This window comes from Protopterus annectens, chromosome 1.part1, assembly GCF_019279795.1.
Source record: "Protopterus annectens isolate FY-2018-M chromosome 1.part1, PAN1.0, whole genome shotgun sequence".
Classification (NCBI taxonomy): Eukaryota; Metazoa; Chordata; order Ceratodontiformes; family Protopteridae; genus Protopterus; species Protopterus annectens.
In genome coordinates, this window is record NC_056726.1 from 419,451,042 (window position 1) to 419,478,343 (window position 27,302).

General features: G+C 44.0%; 1 protein-coding gene across 1 annotated transcript in view; it reads left to right on the plus strand.

Annotated features, from left to right (window-relative positions):
• ARFGEF3 (ARFGEF family member 3) overlaps positions 1 to 27,302 on the plus strand; it is a 2,280,599-nt gene that overhangs the window by 1,346,459 nt on the left and 906,838 nt on the right. Inside the window, exon 19 of the mRNA XM_044087095.1 lies at positions 2,459 to 2,767. Within this exon, the coding sequence (XP_043943030.1) occupies positions 2,459 to 2,767 (309 nt within the window). The remainder of the gene's footprint in view (positions 1 to 2,458; positions 2,768 to 27,302) is intronic.

A 27,302-nucleotide genomic window follows, 5' to 3' on the forward strand; every position in this document is an offset into this window, starting at 1 on the left:
ACCTGTCTGGTGGACATGTGCAATAAATAAACTCTATAACATAAGGAAACAATTGCTGTCTTAGGACCAGGAAGGAGCAGGTACCCAGTAGGAAGCAATCTCTCCTTAGTCTGAACAAGCAAATAAGAGCACTAGTGAAATCCTCCAAAGCAAACTTTGAGTCCAAATTGGCCACTTCTACTAGAGACAGTCATAAGGCCTTCTTCATGCATGTCCGCAGTCTCAAGGGAAGCACCCGGATCTGCTCAGAACTGGTGGTCAAGGACACCACATACACAAGTGCCGTAGATATAGCCAACCTGGCTGACAGATTCAATGAAAACTTCACCCCTCTGTCCCCCCATCAGTAAATCAGGACATCCCCAGTACCTGTCCCACTCCATCTCTAGAGAACAAGTCATCACTGCTCTTTCAAAGGCAAAAAATGCAGCCTCCATGGGACCAGATAACATCCCAGGCTGCATCCTACATGAACTCAGGCAGAAACTTGCAGCACCATTAGGCATTCTGTTCAATCAAAGCCTGAGTACTGGCTTCATCTTAGCTGAGTGGAGGACAGCCACTGTCATCCTTTTGCACAAAGATGGAGCTTCCACCGATCTGAGAAATTGTAGATCCAGCAACCTAACTAGCTTGATCTGTAAGGCGATGGAATGGATTATCGTGGACCTCTTTAACAAGGACATTGGCAACCTCCAAACACACGACCCCACACAGTTTGGCTTCGTCAGGGGGAGGTTATGTCTGTTAAAATTTGGTCTATTTCTTTGAGACAGTCACCAAAGCCATGTATGAGGGAAAGACTGTGCTTACCGCCTACCTTGACCTGGCCAAAGCCTTCAGTGCTATTCCCCACTCGGGTGTAATAGATAAACTCTCTCAACTAGGCATCATCCCATATGTTACCAGATGGTTAGCAAACTGACTCATTAATAGAACCCACTTAGTCAAAGTAGGGGAAGCCACCTCAAGCAGTAGACCCGTAATGAGTGGTGTACCCCAGGTATCAGTCTTGGAGCCTCTGTTGTTTGGGATATACTTTTCTGAGGTGCAGGCGAAAATCAGTGGGCTGTGGCTGACCAAGTTTGCAGATGACTGCAAGCTGGGCACTGTCTTCAATTCCCCTAGTGATGTTAACATCCTCCAAGAGGGTCTCACCCCAACAAATGACTGGTGCCAGAAACATGGCCTCAAGCTGAATACCGAAAAATGCATCTTTATCCCCTTTGGGGAGAGTGACATCCCCACAAATTATCACATTAAAAACAACGTCCTAAGCATGCAATCAGTCATGAGGGATTTGGGCATCCAGGTTGATGGCAACCTGACCTTTGACCACCATGTTGCTTCTGTTGTATGAAAAGCTTTCTATGTGGCCCACCTCATAAGTAAGGGTATCTTATCCAAGGACTAGGAGGTCATAACATCCCTGTATTCTTACAAGGCCCATTATTGAGTGCAACGCCCCTTTTGGCATGTACCTCACAAAGCACATGCAGCAGCTGGAGAGACCACAGAGGTTCTTCACCAGGAGAATCCAGGGCCTCTCCCTCTACTCAGTTTCATACAGACTTGTCTGAGGTGACATCCGTCTGGCATGCAAAGCAGTCTCAGACCACTCCTTGATGGGACTGCTGCATATTCGCAAGTCAAGCTCCACTAAAGTAACCTACATGCTCAACCTCAGCTTGGTCTGTAACATCAATAGGACTTGTTGGCAGGACAGATTTGTGTCCCAGAGACTCCCCATGTGTGGAATAGACTCCCTTTCCACATCAAGCAGAGTACCTGATTATCCCTTTTTAAGCACAACCTGGATAACTGGGTGGGAAACAGAAAGTACACCCCTGGGATTCCACCTATGTCCCTGCTGGACAAGGGCATCGGGTGCTGACTTGTCTGAAAGATGGACTAAACTCTTGGCTAGGCTTATAAGGGCCTTAGGGCCAATAGCCTACTAATTTCTTATGGTCCTGCGATATGCAGTGTACACAGTTGTTTAATGTGAATAATGTTATTCTGTCAGAAATAAAAAGATTGGGAATGTCATTTATGTAAAAATATTATATACAACAGAATGCCTGCTTCACCGTGTGAAAAATATGAGACATTGCAGATTTCTGAATACAAAATCTGTTTCTGTTACTAATGCAGCTTCTGCATTGTCAATGGATGTAGTACTCCATAAAGTGCAACACCTCTGAAGAGTGTTTCATGATAGTGAACATTTTATAGGATGTTGATTTTTATTATGTATTTTGATCACACAGAAAAACAATGTTTTCAACTGATGAGCTTTAAAACTGGCTTGGTATTGTAGCCCTGCCTTCCTATCTACACATAAACTCAAATTGTTTTGCCACATCTGTTTGTTGTTTATAAACTGATAACTAGGGCAGAGATTACTCTTACTACTACTGTATTGATTTTTTTTTTTTTTTTTTTTTTTTTTTTTTAGGGTGTGTGAGTATATTGGTACCCTGGAACACAGCCACTTCAGTGATGGTGCTTTCCAACCTCCAGTGACCATCACGCAGTCTCAGCAGACTGTGGCTGGATTTCAGCCAGATTTTCTAATGGAATATCCCCAAGAACTGTCTTTGGAACACAGTATGACTCTCAGTAACCCCATCATCCAACCAGTTTCAATCCAGGACCTTATTATGGAGAACAGCAAGGGGCGTGCCTTTGACTTTCGAGGAGGCAGTCTGCTGAGTGGGGGCAGTGCGGCCAAAGCAGTGTGCGCCCTCTCAACGCAAGCTGACAGGTATGGTTAATGTGTAAGTAATTAAAAAGGCACATTGTGCACTGGTAGTGTTATGGAAGCTGCAGTTTATCCTAACAGCATGCATGTGAGCTGTGTGCAGTAAGTCTTGAATACATCAAATAAGGAAGATAGTGTATTTAAGTCACTGGAGTATTTTTCTGAAGAGAATAATCTGCTTTAAAGTGTTATCTTACAACAAATTAATTTTCCTAACCATTGCTAGCCATTTACAACAGACTTTGTTGCACTTGCCCAGAAAGTGCTCCACTGTAATTTTAAAGTTTCACCCAAGTCTATTCTCTGCTCCTTAATTCCCCATCTGCGTTTGCAGCCACGGAACTGTCTCTCAGTTGTGGAACCCTGTAGCTGAAAAAGCTGCAACGGACTTTGTTGCACTTGCCCAGAAAATGCTCCACTCTAATGTTAAAGTTTCACCCAAATCTACTCCTCTGCTCCTTAATTCCCCATCTGCGTTTGCGGCCATGGGACTGTCTCTCAGTTGCGAAAACCTGTAGTTGAAAAAGCTACAACAGACTTTATTGCACGTGTCCAGAAAGTGCTCCACTAAAATTTTAAAGTGTAGGTGTCTTATTTAAACAATTTGTTCCTGTTTAACATTTCGGTAGGCAGTATTGAGTGCACAGCACTGGAACAACAGCTGTTTGCAGTGCCGCATTTGCTTCCTGCCCCGTAAATCCTCTCTGGCTTCCCTATTTCTCTGAGCTCAGTAACTTATTGCTCTTAGAGTTAATCTTTGAAGTGGTTTGCTTATTGACAGCCTTTAAATGCATAACTGCTGAGCTGTATTTTACCAACTTGGAGTAATAGGTAGCCGGTCTGCTATAGACAAAGCTACGCGGCAAACAGTCAGTTGGCTCCTGGTTCATGTTCCTTACCTACCTGTAGATTGTGTTTTGAAATTCCTTTGCATAAGGTGGGCTCATCCAGATAAACCTTATTGTATTTCCCCTTTTCCATCTTTGTAGTCCCTCCCATGATACCGAATTTCCGAGGTAGCTTATTTCAGCCTCTCAAAGCCGCGGTGGTGAAGCGGTAGCATTGCCACCTCACAGCAAGAGGTTCTCCCGTTCGATTCTTGGCTGGAGTGCCTTCTGTGTGGAGTCTGCATGTCTTTCCCATGGTCGAGTGGCTTTGGAAAGACTTGCTTGAATGGCCGTGCCTTTGCTGAAGGTTGGGCGTCAGGCTGGCACCTCGGCACCATAACAATATACTGCCAGTCATTAGAGGACTGGAGTTCTGCTCTGACGACCCCTAACCGGGAAAAGCCAAAAGAAGAAGAAGAGTCACAGGTGCCGTTTTCTAACATACACACTGCTCGGTTAGATGTTCATCGTGTTTCACTGTTGCAGTCATTACACTTGGGTTATCCTGCTGGCAGGCTACCCGCAGTTGGCCTGAATTCCAAAGTCTTGGTCCAGCATCGGTTGCTGTCGCTTCTTCCCTGATGTCAGTGCGCCAGGGGTATAAAAGATGCAGCCGATGTCATTTTCTTCAGTCTTTCTTGCCATGCGGTGCCCGAAGCAAAAGCAGTTCGCACGTGCCAGTTGGCTGACTCCTGAGATTTTCGAAATTGAATTTCAGATACGAAGTCTTCTATAAAGCTAAGTACCCCGTTGGGGAAACTTTTTTCTTGCTCCAGACCGATGTCAGAAAAAGTTAACAATTGTATTTCTTGTGGGAAGCAAATACATCATAAGGATTTTCACTCTTACTCTATTCCTTGCCTAGGCTCTGACCACGTCATTGCTAGTTGTCGGTTTTGTGCTAGATTTAACCAACGCACTATTAAGCGTCGGTACAATTTTGCTTTTCATTACTTTGGCTGAAGGTTTAACTACATAATGCCGTCGGAACAGCCGATGACCGGAGTTCATAAAAAGCACAAGGAAAAAGAAAGGCATCCGAGGTCCAAAACCGACGATGAAGCCTCTTCTAGGCCAGTCGCCGGTTCTCAGTGAGGTGCTTTCGCAGCCCCTGACACCCGCTACCTCAGAGCCACAGGCCGCCTCCGACTCCCATGTGGAGACAGCTAGGCCTCTGGATACTCAAGGTATTGGGCCTTCGGAATGGGTCCGGAGCCGCTGAGCAGGCATCGGCTTCTGAGGGTGTTTTCAGACCTACACAGCTTTATATCAAGCCAACTTCAGCATCAAAGACAAAGACTAAAACAGTTTTAAAGACAAGAAAACAAGTACAGAATTCTCCAGGACAGACTTTCATGCCTAAGAAACAGATGCTCAAAATGGCCGAAGACCTAATTACTTTGATCAGGGGCCCCCATCCCCCTCCTGATAAGAGCCCTAGGCAAGACACTGAATATGATTCTTCTGATCAGGTTTCCATTTCCTCTGACACCTCTTCAGAACAGGGATACTCTATTCCTCCCTATGAGGATTCTGATGCTGAAGAATCTATTCCTTCAGCTTCTCCTGCTGAGGATTATTCATTTGGGGAAACCTTGCATACCATGAAAGGAGCATTTCCACTGGGAGAGTCAAGATTATTCAGATTCTAAGAAAAGGCTCAGAGACTTTCTTTTACTACCTCAGCACAGACCTCTTGCTATTCCTCCTGTTCTAGACATTGTAGATGATGTCTTTTCAGAGTCCGGCCTGTCTCCCGACTCTTTACCTCCTGCACCTGTTAAGCCAGACAGATACTACAGGGTTCCAGATTCTCATAAATTTCTATATAAAAACCCTGCTGCTGACCCAGAAACTATTTCACAGGGTCCAAAAGGGGTCAAAGCTGCTACTGCAAAAAACCCTGTCCCCTCAGATAGAGACTCTAGGGCTCTGGACAGATGGGGGAAAAAAGTTTACACTTCTGCTACCTTGGCTGTAAGGGCTTTAAATTCTCAGTTTCATATGCTTAAATATCAGCAATATTTAATGTCTCTGTTAAAGCAGAAAATGTTGACAAATTCTGAATGTGCTGAGAACAAGGAATTGCAGGATTTATTGCATGCAGCTAAACAAGTGGGAAAACATACTTTGCAATGTGGTTATGATTCACTGGAGGCCTCTTGCAAGGCCGCTGTAACAGGCTCGGTCTTTAGAAGGCATGCTTGGTTAAAAGAACAGACTCTGCCTGATTATGTTAAAGCAAAATTATTGGATGCTCCATTACAGCATGGTAATATTTTGGTGTTAAGGCAGAAGAGGTGTTGAAGAAAATGGAGGATAAAGCTAAATCTTTGCAGACAGTGAAGGATTTCTTACAGGTGCAGCCACCCAGATTTAGCAGGAAATGGCCTTCTAAAAATTGGTCCTTTCCCGTGTCAGACAGGCCACAAAGAGGCAGATACAGACGCCCTAGAGGCAAACAACAGCCCCAGGGCTCGTACAGGCCCAACCATTGGGGTGCTTCTACCTCCAAAAGCGGAAAAGACAAATCACAGCCATATAGGAAACGGTCCCAATGACTTCCCTCTGCCAGTGCCAAGCATTTATCTTTTGGCAGCACCCTTAGGGGGAAAGCTAGCACTTTTTTCACAAAATTGGCACTTGATTACCCAGGGCATATGGGTCTTAAATATAGTCTCTCAGGGCTACAGGTTCCACTTTCACATCCTTCCAAAGGCAAAAGGTATGCCAGACCTGCCACACAATCAATGGGCAGAGGCACAAAACCAAGTTTCATCCCTCATGGACATGAGGGCTATTCAGCCAGTGCCACAACAAGAGCAGGGACAAGGATTTTACTCAAGACTTTCCTTAGTACCAAGAAAGGACAAAGCATGGAGACCGATTCTGGACCTGTCTATTCTAAATACTTTTCTGGACGTTCCGAAATTCAAAATGTTGACTGTACAGCAGCTTCTGCCCATGCTGGGCAAAAAGGCTTGGCTTGTAACTTTAGACCTCAAAGAGGCATACCTGCATGTCCCAGTCAGACAATCTTGCAGAAGATACCTCAGATTCATAGCTGGCTCAAAGCACTACCAATTCTCTGCACTGCCCTTTGGCTTATCTACTACGCTCAGGGTCTTCACAAAATGCCTGGCACCAGTAATTGCATTTTGCAGACAAAGAGGAATTCAAATATATCCCTACTGGGACGACTGCCTTATTCAAGCAGAGGCCAAAGACTTTCTACTAAAGCATCTGGCATTTGTAAAAAGATTGCTAATTTGCCTAGGGTACACAGTAAATGAAAAGAAATCAAAATTAGTACCCTCTCAAGAGATAATATTCCTGGATGCAAGCTTAAATACAACTGCCCAGATGGCTTATTTCACACCAGACAAGCAAAGGCATCTGACTTCTTACTTCGAAAACATGGCAACAAAGACCCAGTTATCTGCAAGAAAAATTCTGCAGGCTCTGGGCTACATGGCCTCCTGCATTCTGCTAATTCCATATGCAAGACTGCATATGAGGAAACTACAGTGGTACCTAAAAAGTGTTTGGACTCAACATTGCCACAGCCTGGAAACATTAATTACCCTCATTCCCTGCCTGCAACAGGAGTTTCGATGGTGGGCACAGGCCTGTCACCACAACAAGGGACAGCCATTCACTTTACCCACAGCCAAGCAAACACTAACAACAGATGCATCAGATTATGCCTGGGGAGCCCACATGGCAGGAAAATGTATTCAGGGCACATGGCCCCCAAGCTAAAGGCATCTACACATCAATCAAAAAGAGATGCTAGCTGTACAAAATGCCCTAACAGCCTTCAAGGACCTACTTCATCCAGGACAGCTGCTGATAAAGACGGACAACACCACAGTCATGTGGTACATAAACAAGCAGAGGGGCACACATTCCTACCCCCTCTGCAGACAAGCCATGATTTTGTGGAACACAGCATTGACTTACCAAGTACACCTGCAAGCACAATTCCTGCCAGGAAAAACAAATGCTCTGGCAGACTAACTAAGCAGAAACCTCATGGACCCTCATGAGTGGAAACTAGATCCACAAATCTTCAGCATGATAACAAGGAAATGGGGACGCCCAGGCAGAGATCTTTTTGCCTCCCCTCACAACTGCCAACTTCAGAGATTCTGCACAAGGACTTATCACAAACAAGCATGGAAAGTGGATGCCCTGTCATTCAGCTGGAACAACCTTACAGTATATGCCTTTCCTCCACTGCCTCTCCTCCCCAAGGTACTCCTAAAGGTCAGACAAGAGAAGCCACAAATGATACTGATTGCCCCGGATTGGCCACGCCAACACTGGTGCCCAATCCTAAGGAGCTTGTCCCAAGGCCCATCCTGGACATTGCTTCTAATTCCTCATTTACTGACCCAACAAAACAAACAGATCCAGCACAGCCAACTCAAAACTGTAAATCTAGCTGCATGGCGGATACTGTAACCATTCAGAATACACCTCTCTCTAAAGCGGTTATGGATGTCATTTTGGAGGCAAGGAGGCCCAGCACCAGAAAATCTTATGCAGAAAAATGGAAGAGATTCTGTGCTTGGAACCAGGCACAAGGAATTGACACGCTTGTTCCAAATATTCCTCAAATTTTACAATATCTAACTGAGATGCTGGACAAAGGCCTATCCTTCTCATCAATTAAGATCCATGTCTCTGCCATTTCAGCTCATTACAATACAGACCCACCTATTTTTTCATATCCATTGCTTAGGCAGTTCCTCGGGGGGGGGGGGTGGCAAAAACATAAGACCTCCAAGGAGAACACCAACACCTGCATGGGACCTCAATTTTGTCTTGGAAAATCTCACAATGCTTCCTTTTGAGCCAGCCAATACAGCTGACATAAAATTCTTATCATGGAAAACAGCTCTGCTCCTAGCAATAACTTCAGTAAGAAGAGTCTCAGAGTTACAGGCATTAATGGCTGTGGAACCTTTTATTATCTTCCATCCGGACAGGGTTTCTCTAAGGACAAACCCAACATTTATGCTTAAGGTAGTGTTCAGTGTTGCTCTTAACCAAACCATTCATTTGCCTACTTTTTATCCAAACCCACAAAGTAAAGGGGAGAGACTTCTGCATTCTTTGGACATACACAGACAACTACGCTTCTACTTGGACAAAACTAAAGCTTTCAGAAAGACTGAGCAACTTTTAGTGGTATATGCTGCAGGATCACAAGGAAAGGCTATCTCAAAGCAGACTATTTCAAAATGGATAGGACACTGCATTCGTTTCTGCTATTCACAACATAGTAAATCAGGGCCTAAGGGCATTAGACCACATTCTACCAGGGCAGCAGCCACCTCAGCAGCCTTCCTCAGAGGAGTACCAACCAAGGATATTTTGGAGGCTGCAACTTGGACTTCAGTGTACACTTTTACTAAGCACTACCACTTGCCTCTTTACTCTAAATCCAGAGCAGGCTTTGCCACTGCAGTCTTGCAGGGCCTTATAGCTACTCCTAATTCTATTTAGACCCAGCCGCCCAACCTCAGCTTTGGGATTCAACCCAAGTGTAATGACTGCAACAGTGAAACATGATGAACATAGTACAGTTGTGTACCTACCATAAATGTAGATGTACGAATGTATTCACTGTTGCAGTCCAGGTTACCCACCTTCCCCCTTTCTTTGCTGGGACTTATCTGTACTTCTCTATCCTATACAACCTATGTGGTGTATTTGCTTGTAGATGAAGGTATTGTTTATTTTAGTGCATGCTTTTATTAGCTATGTTTTTTAGCCTACCCGTTTGGGAGCACCTGACATCTGGGGCAAGAAAAACTGAAGAAAATGGCGTCGGCTGCATCTTTTATATACCCCTGGCGCACAGACGTCAGGGAAGAAGCAAAAGCAACCGACGCCGGACCAAGACTTTGGAATTCAGGCCGACTGCGGGTAGCCTGCCAGCAGGATAACCCAAGTATAATGACTGCAACAGTGAATACACTCGAACATCTACATTTATGGTAGGTACACAACTGTACTTTGTTCCGCCACCCCAGTGTGTGCACGCCAAGTAAGCAGCCTTTACTTCTATTGTTTCTTTAGTATTCATAGTACTGATTAAAAAATTACTACTGTTTGCCTCAGATACCTAAAGTATAGCTGGACGTTAAGTAGATATTCTCCATTACAGAAGTTAACTGTGCAGTTTATTACACACTTTGTCAGTCGGTACAAATGCATTGTTTTGCCACCGATCGTAATTATCTCCTCCACAATCTGCCCGCAACTACTGATGTATGTAATGTGTTTATTTCACCCTGTACCCCTACATTTCTTTTATTTTACAAGCTGTTTATTTGACAGCATTCCATTTTGTTTTATACAGATGCTCCCGTATAGTGTTTGTCTGTCACATAAACTAGAAATGCTTAATGTGCTTTAGCTATTGACTCATAGTACGCCATCTCTGTTTTAAAATGTAATGTAATGTGAAGTTGTTCATTCTCACCGTTCATTCTTTACTGATGAGTCCGGAACCAGTCCCTTGGCTGTGATACGGCCAATTGCAAAGCTTGAGGTCTTCAAATAGCTCGATGCCAAGTCCCTATCCCATGATGCACCTGGACTTGCCTGAGATCTAGTTTGCCGCTGCAGTAGATCGGAGGTTCTGCTTTAGCTCGGGCCAGTAAAACTGTTTTTCTACTTATTACTTGCTGATATTTAGATAGTTTAATAGCTTAGATAGTTCCTTAAAGCTTTTACAGCTTTATAGTGTGTGTTTCTGTATTTAGTCCCTTCCCTTAGTGTGTTTAAATTTTTTTTCTAGTTGGCCTCTTGTTTTAGGCCTAGTTTAAACTTTTTGCTAGCCAGTAGAGAGTGCTTAGTCAGTGACCCTTTGTCACTATTTGTTGCTAAAAACTTTAGTGTGTAATTTTTTGGTGTAGTGTGTTTAGCCTTCAATTTTTTTAGGAAAGGCTTAAATTCATAATTACTGTTAAGAGGTTTTTGGAATTAACAGTAATTTAGTCTGACTATATATTCTTAGTATATATAGACAGTGTGTAATATCTTAGGAGCTATTCCTGTTTTGTATAGCCTGCCCTTATTGGGTGTTTAGAAAGTTGTGGTGACAGTAAAGGTTTTTCCTGTCACATTTATATTACATTTATATTTACCTTTATGTCTACAATTGCTTTTGTGTGTGTGTGTGTGTGTGTGTGTGTGTGTGTGTGTTTTAGCCTGGTTTTATTAAGGCTTTTGGTAGCAAATTACTGTTAGTATTGTTTTGTGTGACAGTAATTCTTCAAGATTTCCTGTGGCTGACCAAGACAAGCACCCCAAGTCTGGTTTTAAGAAGTGCCCAAAGTGTGGCCAAAAGATGTCTGTAACAGACAGCCATGTGAATTGTGTTTACCATCTAGGAGCTCTGCAATTGCAAGACAGTTGTGCTATTTGTCATTCCTTCTCCTCAAGGGTTCTTCAGGAAAGGAAGAGAAAACTCATCGACAGAGGGTTGCTGAAACCTTTGTTTCCAGAAGCTTTGAGTGACCAAGATGGATCCGGCAAGTCCTCAAAGTTTTCTAAGACTTCGGACTCTAAAAAATCTAAAAAATCCTCAACTTCAGCTCCACTGCCATCAGAACAGATGGTCCTTTCCTTTCAGAGCCAGTCCCCAGTATTGGAAACTGTGTCCGAAACACCTAAGAGTCCATTACTTCAGTTGGTACCACCTTCGGTGCGCTCCTCTTGGTCCTCTATCAGCATGTCAGATCTGGATGTGGATCCGCGTGGTGCAGAAGCTGTTATTGGCACCGGCCTTGGCAAAAATGTTATCGACTTCGACCCAAATGGCTTCAGAGCCGAAGACCCTTAAACCAGCTCAAACTATTCCTCCTCCGAGCCATGCTAGTCCTTCAGAGCCGGAGGAGTCAGACCTGATGTTGGTGGAACCCTCGGAGTTGACGCCTGCTCCCAATGTCTTTGGCTCCCTGCACTCTGAAGTCCTCGGTGCCGATTGAGGACTCTAGGAGCCGACACTCTCTGGTCGGGTCCGAGGAGGATAGTCGGACCGACTTTTCAGTTCTGACTCTCCCTCGCACGGCTTCGGCTCGGATTAACTTGGCTCCTACCCCTGGTTCGGAGCCCACTGTCCTGGTGCCGGGGATGTTGACGGTTTCTTTGAATCCGTCGGTTCCCTTGCATCAGAGCAGAGGTGCTTTCAATGCCATGAGGACAGTCATGTCTCCTAAGACATCCTGGACTTCAGGTCTGCTTCCTCCTCCCCTAAAGTGCCTGTGTCTGCTTCTGCCTCGCACATCCTGACCAAGCGTAGAGACCCAGCACCTCAGGAAGCCCCATTGGGTGACCCCTGCTCTTCCGAGACCTCACCAGAAGCTCCCACTGATGAGGTTCCCAGGAAGAGATTGTGTAAGAGAAAACATCTGGACTCCCCACAGGAATCCCTAACATCAGATACTGACTTAGATGAGTCAGAAGGGTCCCCACAGTCCCCCTCTGGGGATATCTAATTTCCTGAGTTACTTGAAATCCTTAGGCAGAGGGGTGACTGGCAATCCAAAAGCCTACTAAGGATGAGTCAGTTCTCCTGAAGGCTTTCGGGTGTTAGCCCTCCACCTCTTGGGTGTCTCCGCCCTTCGATGAGCTGATGCAGCTGGTCTCACGAAGGGCGTGGGAGTCTCCAGATACTATGGAGCTTGTCCCTAGGAGGCCTAATAAATTCATCTCTGCCCCCCTTGACAAATCATTTTTAACAAAAGGTGTTCCAGTTGATGCCATGGTGGTGGCAGCAGTCACTGAAAATGAAATGTCTGAGACTTCCTCGTCTGTCCATTCTCCTAACAGAGACACTAGGATTATGGATAGATAAGGGAAGTGCATGTTTAGTTCAGTGACCTTTGCTCTTCGTTTGCTCAACTATTTAACCCATTTTACCAGGTTACAGAGAGACCTCCTTAAGGAGCTAGGAGATGCTCTTCACGGTACAGTAGCTGCAGGAACTTCCAACAAAGTTGCCGCCTAGCTTGCTACCCTCAATTCTATAGTCAACTCATCCATGCGCCTCATCTCTTATGCAGCTGATGGAACGAGTAGGGCAGCGGGTACAGGAGTTGCTCTTCGGAGACGCTCCTGGATGCACTTGTGTTTCTTTACAGAGCCCTTTAAGTCATCCTTCGTGAACACTCCCTTTGATGGCTCATCCCTTTTTGGGCCGAAAGTGAAGGAAACCTTAACCAGGTGTGAACAGGATGGAAAGACTTTGCTGTCGGGATCCGTTTTTCTACCCCTACCCAACCCTACCCTAAAGGTCAAAAAGGAGGAAAAATGTGGTTCCAAAAAGCCCAAGGAGCCTTTCAGGACATATGTTGTGAACCCCCCTCCAGAGGCAGAGGAGGGAGCAATAATGGAAGACTCCGCCCTTGCGGCAAGAGGCACCAGGGCAACAGAGATCACTTCTCTGGGAAGCCCTACCAGCACTCCTGAAAGGAGGCCCGACTGTCCTGCCCTACAGGCAGTCGGGGGTCGCTTAACTTTCTATCCAGACACCTGGCTCAAAATAACAAAAGACAGCTGGGTACAAAGTATCATTTCCAGAGGATACTTCATCCCATTTACCACACCCCCTCCACTCATAATTAAAATCCCGGACGTTCCACCCAGTTACAGGGAACAGGCAACAACAGAGGTCCAAACGTTGCTTTCAAAAAGAGTCATCCAACCAGTCCCAGCAGACCAGACAAGATCCAGAACTTCCTCAAGATTCTTTTTGGCTCCAAATAAGATGGGGGACTAGATACCCATATTGGACTTCAGCAGACTGAGCAAGTATGTAAAGAAAGAGAAGTTCCAGATGGTCACGCTTCAGTCTATACTCCTCTTTTTAGGGAAAGACAATTGGATGTGCTCGATAGAGCTCAAGGATTGGTACTACTACATAAAAATGGCCAGGCCATCCAGGAATCATCTGCACTTCCAGCTGGGAGCCACTCATTACCAGTTTCGAGTCCTGCCCTTTGGTCTCACTACAGCCCCCAGAGTGTTCAAATGAATGGCGCAGTGGTCACGGCTCACCTGAGGCGTCTAGGATTCCAGGTGTTTCCATACCTAGACGATTGGCTCATTTCCGCCACCACCAGACATCAACTCATTCAAGCCAGGGAGTCCACTCTGCAATCAACTAGGCATTACAATCAACTCAGAAAAATCTGCCATGTCGCCATCGCAGCATATCGTTTTTATCGGGGCAGAGTTGGACACCACCACCACACTAAAAGTCTTTCTTCTTCATCAGCATGTCAACGTTCTGATATCAAAAGACAGAGCACCAGCATCAGAAGTTCTGAAATTATTAGGCATGAGTGCAGCAGCAATTTTGGCTATACCAGTAGCTCGTATGCACATTCGGATACTACAATGGCTGCTTGTTCATTCAATGGTCTTACCAAGAGCTCCCCATGACTCACAATAATCACAAATTCTTGCAAAAAGGACCTTCAGTGGTGGTTGACCTCACTTCATGTCATGATAGGACTCCCATTTGTGCTACCCCCTCTAGCAGCCACAGTGACCACGGACGCTTCCTTGATAGGGGGGAGGCATTTTCAGAGAAAGACTGCCCAATTCACATGGACCGATCAAGAGACACATCTGCATATCAATGTCCTGGAGATGAGAGCAGTACTTTTGGTGTTGCAGTACTTTCAGGACTCTCTTCCCCTGGGTACGATTGCAATTCAGACAGACAACGTGTTGGTGGTCTGGTATTTGAACAAACAAAGGAGAACCAGGTCTTACCCCCTTTGTTGCGAGGCTCTCAGAGTTTGGCAGTGGGCTGTTTCCACCTTGCGCTTTCTGTTGGCAACGCACATCCTGGGAAAATCCAACGTGATAACAGACAAGCTGAGCAGGGCAATCTTGTTGCCCCACAAGTGGTCCCTCAGGAAAGAAATAGTGGACAGGATATTCCACAGGTGGGGCCAGCCTTGCTGTGACCTTTTCGCCAGTCACATGAATACGAAATGCAGAAGCTACTTTGCCCTGATTCCCCCTACGTGAGAAGCCTCAAGGGATGCACTCGTACATGATTGGCCTCGGGGTCTTCTCTATGCATTTCCACCAATCCCGTTGGTACCCAAGGTTCTACAGAAAGCAAAAACCCTGGGAAGGACCATCATTCTAATATCCCCTCATTGGCCTCGTCAGATTTGGTTCCCCTTCCTTCGACTTCATCTTTTGGAGAACCCTTGGATTCTGGACCCAGTTCCAGACCTTCTGGCGCACTTATCAGGGGATCTTCATCCCTCTCTGCAGTCCCTGAAGCTGACAGCTTGGCTGCTCCAATTCCCATCATAGCCAGGTTCCATAACCTCTCCAGTGAGACGAAACAGATCCTTTTATCTTCTCATAAATCTTCTACTAGGAAGCTATATCTTAGCAAATGGAAAAAACTTTCTATATGGACTTCTAAAAATAATATTGATCCTTACCAAGCCCCTATGGCCTCCATTTTAGAGTTCTTGACTGTAATTTTTAACAAAGGAGCTGCAGCAGCAACATTTTGTGTTCAATTGGCTGCTATTTCTAATTTTCATCTTGGCTTTGAAGGGTTGAATATCATGTCTCACAAGTTATCCAAAGCCTTTTCTCAAAGGGACTTTTCATATTAGACCACCTGTGAAATCTCCCTATTCTCCATGGAATCTAAATTTTATGTTTTCCTGCATAATTCTTCCGCCATTTGAACCAGCTTCCTCTTGTGACCTCAAATTTTTTGTCATGGAAGACCATCTTTCTGGTAGCTATTACTTCTGCCCACAGAGTGTTAGAGCTTCAGGCTTTAGCCATCAAGCCTCCCTGTTTGATATTCCATGCTGACAGAGTCTCACTTAGAAAAAACCCCATATTCTTGCCCAAAGTTTGCACTAAAACCAATCTCAACCAAATTATTGATGTGCCAGTTTTCTTCCCCAACCATTCGAACAATTTAGAGTATATGCTGTACAAACTTGAATTTCACAGACAGCTCAGATTTTATTTGGATAGAACAAAAAATTTCAGAAAATCAGACCAGCTTTTTATTTCATTTTTTGACTCCAGGAAGGGTAGACCAGTGGCTAAAACAACTCTGTCCAAGTGGTTATCTGATTTATCACCTTTGCCTATTCAGCTGCCAGTATGCCTTTGCAGCATAAGATTAAAGCTCACTCAACCAGAGCAGTTTCTACATCATCTGCTTTTTTGACAGACTTCCCATTGATGACATTTGTGCAGCAGCCACTTGGTCCAAACCTCATACCTTTATCACTCATTACAAAGTTGACAGGGCCTCCTTTGGATCCACGGCCCTGAGAAATATACTCCCGTGAGCCACCTAAGGTTGATGGTGCTTGGGGCGCTACACATCATTAAAGAATGACCAGCGAGATTGAACAACTTCACATAAGGAAGTTATGTACTTACCATAATGTTCCATGTTAGTTGTTCATCTCGCCTTCATTCTTATGTCCCTCCCTCCTTCCCCCTCCTGGGCTGTTAGATGACCAAGATGGTGGATCCATCCTGGTTGCTCAGTTCTTCTATACCTTTCTCTTGGGAGTGAAAGAATGACATACGGTATTATATGCAGCAAACAAGATCTGAGGTAATTCCAGGTGCATCATGGGATAGGGACTTGGCCTCGAGCTATTTGAAGACCTCAGGCTTTGCAGTTGGCCATATCGGAGCCGAGGGATTGGCTCCAGACCCATCAGTAAAGAATGAAGGCGAGATAAACAACTCGCATAGAACGTTATGGTAAGTACATAACTTCTTTTTTCTTTTGTTTTATGGTGCTTAATCTGCTGACTCCATTTTATTAGCAAAGTTAATGGTGCATTTCCTAGATGACTGAAATGTTTCAAGAATTTGTTAAAAGTGCATTTATCAGTTTCAAGAATCTGCTGCTCTGTCCCTGCCTTAATTTGTAAATTTTATTTATTTTTTTCAATCTACTTCTAGTTCACCCAAGTGTACTCCTCTGCTCCTTAATTCCTCATCTGCATTTGTGGCCACGGGACAGTCTCTCAGTTGCGAAAACCTATAGTTGAAAAAGCTACAACAGGCTTTATTGCACTTGTCCAAAAAGTGCTCCACTGTAATTTTGAAGTGTAGGTGTCTTATTTAAACAACTTGTACCTGTTTAACATTTTGGTAGGCAGTATTGGCGTGGGAGGCCACGGTGGTGCAGCAGTTAGTGTTGTCGCCTCACAGCAAGAGGTTCCCCAGTTCGATCCTCGGCTGGGGTGCCTTCTGTGCGGAGTCTGCATGACCTCCCTGTGGTCGCGTGGGTTTCCTCCGGGTGCTCCGGTTTCCTCCCACATCCCAAAGACATGTTGTAGGTTGATTGGACACTCTAAATTGGCCCTAGGCATGAGTGTGTGTGTGCCTTCCATGGAAGGTTGGGCACCGGGCTGGCAACTTGACATTGTAAAACTCCACTGCCAATCATGAGTGGACATGTGATCTGCTGTGGCGACCCCTAACCGGGAAAAGCCGAAAGAAGAAGAAGAAGGCAGTATTGGCGTGCACAGCACCGGAACGACAGCTGTTTGCAGTGCTGCATTTGCTTCTTGTCCCATAAATCCTCTCTAGCTTCCCTATTTCTCTGAGCTCAGTAAATTATTGCTCCTAGCGTTAATCTTTGAAAGTGGTTGCTTATCAGCAGCCTTTAATTGTTCTGAGAGACTGCCTTACAGACTATCTGCAAATATACAGAGTTGAGTATATTTTTTTTGGTTATAGAGTTTGTTAATTGTTGCTTAGATCTCTGTTGAAACTGTTGTCTCACTGTTCTGAGAGACTGATCTGCAAATGTACAGAGCGTAGTATATTTTTTTGGTTTTAAAGTTTGTACTGTTAGTTGTTGCTTAGATCTCTGTTGAAACTGTTTTGTCCAACCCACCCTCCCTATTTTTGGTTTGTAGTTTAAATTTGGTGACTTTTGCAGTTGCCCACCCCACTGTAGATTTGATCTGGGACACTCCCTCAGTCCCATCTCTTTACCACGTTTTACCCAATAAACTCTTTCTGCACTTGCTTTTAGTCCTTTTTAATTTAATTGCATTTTTTAAACTGTGTTTGGTCTAATATTGCTACATACTCAAGTGTGCTAGCTTGCACTGCATGTGAATTGTTTTTACTACTGTTTTTGCTACTTTTCTGTAAATAAAAAAAAATAATAAATAACTAAATAAATAAATAAAAACTGTAAGTCTGTTTCCTACCTTTCCTGTAACTGGTGTTCCAGATACAGATTTGCTGTATCCAGGACTGCTTCTGAGCCCCCCAATCCTTTCTGTGTTGGAGGGAAGCCTTGTAGCTTATCAGTGGGAGTGGTAAGCACTAGGTAACCTGTCTACCACATAAGGAGTGGTTCTGGCCCAGAAATTGTAGTTACTGGCCGTTTGGGCAATCTTCCATCTCTCAACTTTCTGATTTGAAAGCCTGCATTTGCACTTGTTTCTGTCCTGTAACTCGTCTAGTGCAGATACAGATTCTTAGTTTTAGCACTTAAATTTGCTTAGTCATGCTCAGCACTTGTTCAGAACTTGTAAGCACTAAATAAGCTACTAATTACTATAGCACTCAATCTTCCTCATTACATAGAGGAAAACAGTTTTTGTACTTAACTTTTCTCACTTGCTTAGAGAAAAATAGCTCTTGTACTCACTTTCCTCACTTAACTAGAGAAAAATATTTTTTTATTCAGGCATGTCCACGTGTCAGCTCCCAGTGTTCTCTCCTGTCTATCTCATGAATCTGGGCATCTTGAGGCAATGTAGAAATTTCCTCATGTACACAGACAACCCTCTCCTCCTACCACCCAACGCTACAACCTGTGAGAGATGCACTTATCTAGCCAAACTGGAGGTAAAGCTCTCTCCAACCAAGACTGAACTTGACAGTCACGAGGAGAAGGTAAACATTTGCACTACACCACACTCATCACATAGTCTCACTAAATCTACACCACCAAAATCCACACATAGTAACAAAAAAACATTTGCAGAGGCTCTCAATAATAATCTGTCTAAGCAACAGAGACCTCCAAAGCAGAAACGCAAGCAACCTCCATCCCCCAACACAACCCAAATGACACATAGCCCACAGACTCAATGTGCCACTCAACCACAGCCAGTAAGGCAAAACAATGTACCCAACACACTAGTCATAGGTGACTCTATAGTCAGGCACACTGATGTCCCACTCACCAGGCTAAACAAGGAGAAGGTTACTGTCAACTGCCTGTCGGGTGCCAGGATCCGCCACATAACCCATGCACTCGGGTCACTCCACAACAAGTACAAATATGACTTTGTCATTGTCCATGTTGGTGTGAATGACCTGAGACGTACCTCCCTGGACTACATGAAGAGAGACGTGGAAGAGGTCTCCGATCTTGTAGCCCAGGCAGGTATGACCCTAGCCCTGAGTAGCATTCTGCCATCGCCCAGAATGATACCGCAGTACAAGGACAAAATGATTGACTTCAATTGGCTAAGCTTCTGGTTCATTCTAAGGGGATCCAGTATCTGTCTGCTTAGGATGACATGGTCAACAGACCACGATGCTTTGCCACAGATGGCCTGCACCTGTCGCCACTGGGATTCCGGATACTGGCTAAGACTCTTGCTGCCCCTGTAGTGCCTTTTTTAGGCAGGGTTCAAATAACGAATTCACCACCATAACCGGAACAGGCAAGCAAAAACGGAGGGTAATGCTACTCAATGCTAGAAGTCTAAATCTCAAAATGCACACACTCGAGGCACTCCTTAAAATGGAGAACATCGATATCTGTGCACTGACTAAGACCTGGTTCAAAGCTCCAGAGACCACCCCTGCACTACCAGGCTATAACGCATACCACACTTTTCAGCCATGTAACCTGGACCAAAACACCAAAGGCGGAGGTGTGTCCATATTCATTAAGGATATCCACACCTCCAGGCTAGTTGCTCAACATAATACATCCAATGTTATCCAAGTGCAACTAACTCTGGGCAAAACTGCAATCCAAATTGTAGCTTGCTACAGATCCCCCACCATGCCCCAGGATCCCCACTCCTCTTTTCTTGATGTACTGGAAAATATTAGGGTTCAACCAAACACCCTAATAATGGGCGACTTCAACTACCCCACCATTAACTGGGAAAACTACTCGTGTACCAACTCCTTTACTCAACGCTTTCTGGAATTCATAAACTCCAATGCCCTAGATCAACTTATCCACACCCCCACCAGGGGCAACAATATCCCAGACCTAGTCATTACCAACATGAGTGACCAGTGTTCCACACCTGAAGTCAACTCCTCGTTGAACCGATCTGACCATAAGCTTATCACCCTTGATATCCTCATCCTGCCCCCACCCCCCATTAAGGAAACCACAGTAAAAAATGTCTCCAAAGCCAACTTCATGCTTCTTAAGACAGAAGTGGTGAACTTCGACACCCTTGCAGATGGACAATACAGTTACAACTGCTGAATCCTACACAAATGCACTCTATAAGCACTTACACGAGTGCATGGATCGTGCTATCCCAAACAGAACCAAGACGCTATCCTTCAAAAAAAGGAAGCCAGTCTGGTGGTCCCCTGCCATAAACAAACTGTTGCAAAAGAGAGTAAAATCCCATAAGTGGAGGAGCTCCCTGGTCAGCCTCATTAAGAATCTGAGATCCCTTGTAGGATTCTCCAAAGCTAGCTACGAAAACAAAATTGCCACTAAATCGAAGGACAACCACAAAGCATTCTATAGCTATGTCAAGAATCTCGATGGCAACACTCAGATCTGCTCTGAGTTACAGCACAAAGCCACGAAAATTACAGAACCAACTAATATTGCCAACATCCTGGCAGATAGGTTCAGTGCTAACTTTACCCCCCTCTCACCCCCTAAAGGGCCCATATCTATACAGGAAGAATGCAGAGTCCATGTAATCACAACTACGCAGGTAAAAGTTGCACTCTCTAAAGTCAAAAACACAGCATCCATGGGACGGGACAACATCCCAGGCTGCGTTTTACACGAACTTCAGAACGAACTGGCTCCCCACTTAATCCTCATGTTCAGTAATAGCCCCGCATCAGGCTTTGTGCCCACTGAATGGCGCACAGCAACAGTTATCCCACTCCACAAAGGGGGAGCCACCACCGATCCCGGGAACTATCAACCTATTAGCCTGACGAGCCTGGTCTGCAAGGCCATGGAACTTATCATCCTGGAATTCATAAACAAAGACATTGGTAACCTCCAAACTCTGGATCCCACCCAGTTCGGGTTTGTGAAAGGCAGATCATGCCTCCTGAACCTGATCGACTTCTTTGAGGCAGTCACCAAAGCCGTGGATGAGGGTAAGGTGGTTCACACAGCCTATCTTGACCTCGCCAAGGCTTTCAACACCATCCCCCATTCTGGAATTATAGCTAAACTCACTAAATTAGGTATAAATCCCTACGTCACAAGATGGGTTGCCAACTGGCTCACTGACGGAACCCACACTGTAAAAGTTGCAGACTCCAAATCTGACCTCAAAGCAGTGACAAGTGGAGTACTACAGGGTTCCGTCCTGGGACCTCTCCTGTTTGGTATCTACTTCTCTGAATTACAGGATAACACAGAAGGCCTCTGGCTAACGAAGTTCGCAGATGACTGCAAACTCGGAGCCATAGTCAAGTCCCCAAATGATGTGGACATCCTACAGGGCCTCACTGAGACAGATGCCTGGTGTCAGAGCCATGGCCTCAAGCTCAATGCCAAAAAGTGCAGTGTCATTCCCTTATGTAAAAACTCTGTACCCATGAACTACCACATAGGCTGCAATCTACTTAACACCGAATGCATGATAAGAGATCTTGGGACCCAGGTGGACAGTAGTCTCTCCTTTGATAGTTACATCGCCACAGTAGTCAAGAAGTCCTTCTACGTGGCACATCTCATCATAAAAGGGTTCTCATCCATGAAAAAAGAGGTCATTGTTCCCCTCTACTCGACACTCATTAGACCCATTATAGAGTACAATGCCCCTTTTGGAATGTACCTCACAAGACATCTTCAGCAGCTGGAAAGGCCATAGAAGTACCTCACAGAGGATTACTGGCCTCAAACAAATGCCCTACACTGACCGCCTCAAAAAACTCCAGCTTTACTCCGTAGCATATCGCCTACTCCGAGGTGATCTCTGCCTAACATATAAAGCTATGTCAAACCCAGAGCTGTTGGACATGCTGCACCTAAAGAAATCCCAATCCCTCCGAGCTACATGCTCTAGGGACCTAAACCTTGTCACCACAATAAACAGGACACGCTGGAGGTATAGATTACTGTCCCCGAGACTTCCTTATACTCTGGAACAAGCTACCCATATATGTCAAGCAAAGTTCTTCGTTAGCACTCTTCAAGAAAAATCTTGATGAGTGGATGGGAAATAGGAAATACACCCCGGGGATCACTTCTTTGTCTCTGCTCGACAGTGGCACAGGAAAATAATTTTCTTGGGTGGCGTAAGCCATGGAACCTTGTTGGCTAGGCTTACATAGGCCCTTGGGCCAATAGCCTACTACCTACCTATAAATGCATAACTGCCGAGCTGTATTTCACTAACCTGGAGTAATAGGTAGCTGGTCTGCTATAGACAAAACTACACAGCAAACAATCAGTTGGCTCCTGGTTCATGTTCCTTACCTACCTGTAGATTGTTTTTGCAAATTCCTGTGCTTAAGGTGGGCTCAACCCGCTCCATTTGTTCTTGCTGCACTTGGGCTCACTGCGCTCCCTTATCCTATTCCCATTCCCACCCACCCCCCCTCTTTCATTAAATGTATACATAACCACACCCTTTCTGTCACCAGCCAATCCTCCTCCTGCCTCCCCCTCTCCCACAGCTCCCCTCCACACCTTCTCAGCCATCCACTGTCTCAACGCATCTCCTTGCTAACCAGTACTTTTCTACTCCACCTTCTTTGCCTCTTGCTTAGCTCCACCTCCCTCCACTTGTGCACCATACATCACCTAAACTCTCCTACTTCTCCCTCTATCCTCCACAGTCACACCCACACATACAGTGCCATCAGCTCTCAATTTTACAATGCAACTACTTTCCTCCTTCCTTTCAAACACTTGCCCACTAACTGTGCTTATTCCTCAACACACAAATATGTTAAACTCACCAATAACATCAAATACCTCATTCTGTACAATATAACACTAATCCACCCCAACCCATGGCCACTGATCCACACCCCTCCTTGCCCTACCAGTTCCCTTCCCAGCGCTACTCCAACCTCTAGCCAACACACTGCTGACCACCACCCACTCCCCCACTTCCAAAAACTAACAACTCTAACCTGATCTTCATAAACTTTAACCTTTGTAGTCTAGTAAATAAGTAACAGAAACCTGGTTAAAGCCCCACAGTAAAGACAAAAATTATTACAAACGGGTACAACATAATTAGATTAGACCAAGCAAACAGAGGGGGTAGTGGTGTCACTTTTATGTATAAAGACACACGCAAACAAAAGTTTATTGAATTGTGCTCCTCCTGACCTTTCCAACTTCGAAATTCTAACAACACACCTAACAATAAACCCTAACAAAACTGTTATCATAACTGCCTACCTCCCCCTGGAAACAACCTTCCAATAATAGAAAATCTCCTCTAATGGGCCTCAACCAATTTTAGCCATGAAACAATTATCGTAAGAGATTTCAACCTGGACTGGCACTCCTGCAACTCCAGCAACCCCTCCAATTTCCTAAACCTCTTCAATTTCACCCAAAACATATCCTGTCCCACCCGCTTAGATAAACACTCAAAAAAGCAGTCCACTCTAGATTGGATACTGACTAACAAACCCAATCTAGGTTACTTAGCAGTCTACCATCCTGACTCCCTCAGTGACCACTCAGCTACCTTCCTATACAGAAAACGAGTTCAGACACAAACCAACACAATATACAAAACTGTCCGGAACAAGAAAAATTTCTCCCTCTCCACCTTCAACCTTCTACTTCAGCAAAGTAACTGGTTACCTCTTAAAAACCTTCCACTTTTGATTAGGCAATCCACTACAGTAATACCATAACAATTTAACACCCACAAGAAAAATTAGAGCAAAAACTAGGCATATACCTTGGGTAACTAAATATACCATCACGCTAATGAAACAGAGGCAAGGCATGGTCCGCTTAGCACACCACCAAAAATATAAATAACCACACAATATATCAACAGCTCCATAAGCAGTCTAAGAAACAGATAAAAACAGACACTCAAAACTACTTCCTTTTATGTCAAAAAAAACAATACAACCCAAAAAACATTTGGCAAAACATTAACAATCTTCTCAACCCATGATATACCCCAAACCCCCTCCTGACACCTCCAGGGCTAATGTCCCTGTAGCTGCACAATCCAATGCCCACTTTATTAACTCAATCTCTTCACTTCTTGGTAATCAGACTGCTCAACTTCTCACTGTACTCAATCCCTCTTCTGACTTCCCCACCCCCCTCTCCTCCTCAATCCAAACTAACTACATAATATCACTCATTTCCAAACTCAAAAACTGCTGTCTAGCTGCTGACCAACTACCTAATGAATTCCTTAAAATTTCTGCCCCCTTAATTGCCTATCCCATATCAGTCTTGATCAACCACTCAATCTCTGAACAATATGTCCCCTATCTATGGAAAGTATCTCACATCATTCCACTCCACAAAGGAGGCCCCTCTAAAGATCTAACCAGTTACTGTCCCATAGCCATCTCCTCCCCTTTAGCCAAGATCTTAGAAAAATGTATTCACTCCCAACTCATTAATCACAACTTCCTATCCCCCACTCAGCACAGCTTTAGGTCAAAATATAGTACTAACACTGCACTACTATCTTTCACAAACATTTTAATGAGGGTCACATGGTCTCCTCTATATTACTGGACATGTCAAAAGCCTTTGACACAGTCTCCCACCAAATCCTACTAAATAAACTGTCATCCCATGGTCTTAACTCATCATCCCTGTCCTGGTTCCATGGTTATTTCTCTAACCATCAGCAGGCCACCAAGTGGAGAACACTTTGTCCTCCTACTACCCATCACTGTTGTCATACCCCAAGGCTCAATGCTTGGACCCCTCCTCTTTACAGTTTTTACCAATGATCTCATCTCTGCAACCCAACTAGCCTCCATAGTCCAGTATGCCAACAACTCTAAAATAATCTGCTTAGCCCCCAAACCTCAGGATCTACAAACAACAATGGAAAAATCCTTCTAGGACACAGAAAACTACCTCGCTAACCATCAGCTCATACTAAATCCTAACAAAACCAAGTTAGTTGTTTTCAATTATAATAAACCCAAAACATGTCTAACCCCACTTTCAATCCTTCCACAAACGGAACCAGAATAGAACCCACTAACCAAACCAATCTTTTATGTGTCACAATTGATGAAAACCTAAGGTTCGATACCCACATCTCTCTCACCATCAAAAAAGTCCACTCTAAACTAGGCACTCTATATAGAATTAAACCTTACCTTACAGATAGTGCCAGACTAGCCACTGGCCGCACACAACTACTCTCCACCCTCCTGTACGGCTCCCAAGTATTTACAAACATTCGTAAGTCAGACCTAAATAGTCTTGAATCATGCTACAACAAAATTGCAAAATTCGCTACTGGCCACCCCTACAGAACCCACAATGGCTCAGTACTCACACAACTCAAATGGTTAGAACTCCCAAACCTTCTATTTCAAAACCAACTATCCATAGCCCACAAAATAATCCACAAACCAAATGACTGCCCAGCACTTGCAAATCTAATCCAAACCAACAACAATCATAGATCACTAAGATCCTCAAATAAATATTGCTAAAGATTACCCAAGGCACCGCCCTCTACTCCTATAAAATTGCCAAACTCTGGAGCACCCTCCCTCAACCTATAGCTAAAACCCTAGCATTCATGAATTCAAACACCTCCTCAAGGAACATCTAGCTAAACACTGCCACACTCCTGACTAGGCCACCCACCTCCCCTTTCATCACCCTAATCCAGCTTTTTCTTACAGTTACAACTATTGGCTGCCTTTCACTAACAAGGTTCAACACTCTATCTCAGTTAGCATTGGAAACACAAATTCTGCTTTGACTTATACCTACAATGCTCTTTCCAGACAGACTGTATAACACTGTACTCACTACTAGACATGCTAATATTCATCTCAAACTGTCCCATTTAAGTTAAATTTGTGAATTGTAGCTATTTAGCTATTACTATACTGATTTTTCCTTTGTACAATGTTAACATATATATGTGTGCATCTTTATTGTTCAATACTGTTAATTTTATGTTAAGTAGCTGTATATATGTATTTATGGAGCTTTTCTCCATGCGCCTCTGCTGAAAATGGGCCTCATGCCCAGTTGAACATTACCCGGTAAACAAATGAAATAAATAAATTTAAAGCATGTCTTTTAATCCTGCTCGGGAATCATCCCCATTGTCTTTCCTCTTCTTCAAGATAAATTGATCTTAGTTTGCCTGTTTGGTGGAAAAATATTGTGATACTAACAGATGGCTGTATTAACAGTGTTGTCAGACTAACTTTCATATTGCTAGGTTAGCTTACATTTGCTGTCTGTCACAGAGCCCCTTCCTCCTGAAATTATAATGGTAAGTAGAAAGTTTATGTTTTCAAGGTGCGTCTTTTTCAGATACTAAACAATATAAAACAAAGAAAACTTTAGGAAGTTTAGTTTTCAACATGCAGGGCTTGTTATTTGCCCCTCCTCCAATATTGTTTGCTCTTCAAATGTTACCTGTGGCAGAGTGCAACAGATGTATGTAAAAATTGCTATTGGCTTTGGGTATACTGAAAATGTCACTGTTAAACCAGCAATGCCTGATTATATCTGGTACTTTATTTATAGTCACTGTGAGCAAATGTAATCACTACAGGACTTCATCTAGCTGGTCTGAATAAATTTTTGTTGTTACATTGCACTGCCTGAAGTTACTGAATAAATATTTTTGCTACAAAATTTTAAGGATGTTTGTTACATTTTTACATCAGAAGTAAACTTTTCTTCGAATGAATAGCAACTGGTTTAAACCTTTTTTTTCTCTAATGCTGACCTTCAGCTTATTCTGTAATTGATTCTTGCAGGCTTAGAGAAGGAGATGTCATAAATTTTATTTGTACTCTTTCTTGATTTTCACATTTCTCTGCTGCATGTAGATTTTCATAGAATTTCTGGAATATCTCTAAAACCTCAACATGAGCTCTGGTTATTTTGCTTGTTATAGATTTCCTAAGTTTGGCAACAACCCTTTCAATGTTCTGTTGCGAAGAACCAACTGCAAAAAACTGCAGAAAAACAAACAGGCTATGCCTCATTCCTAGGAGCAAATAAATCCAGAAATACTCGTCAAAGTATAAAAAATGTTGTTTAGTAGGACAAAACAATGCACACAACAGATATCAGGTTACCGGTTTCGTTTATCAATGTAAACTTCCTCAGACAACATTCAAGTGCATTTCTAACATTTAAATATTCACACTCCAGTTCTAATTGGCTGAAACACTTCAAGCAACATAAA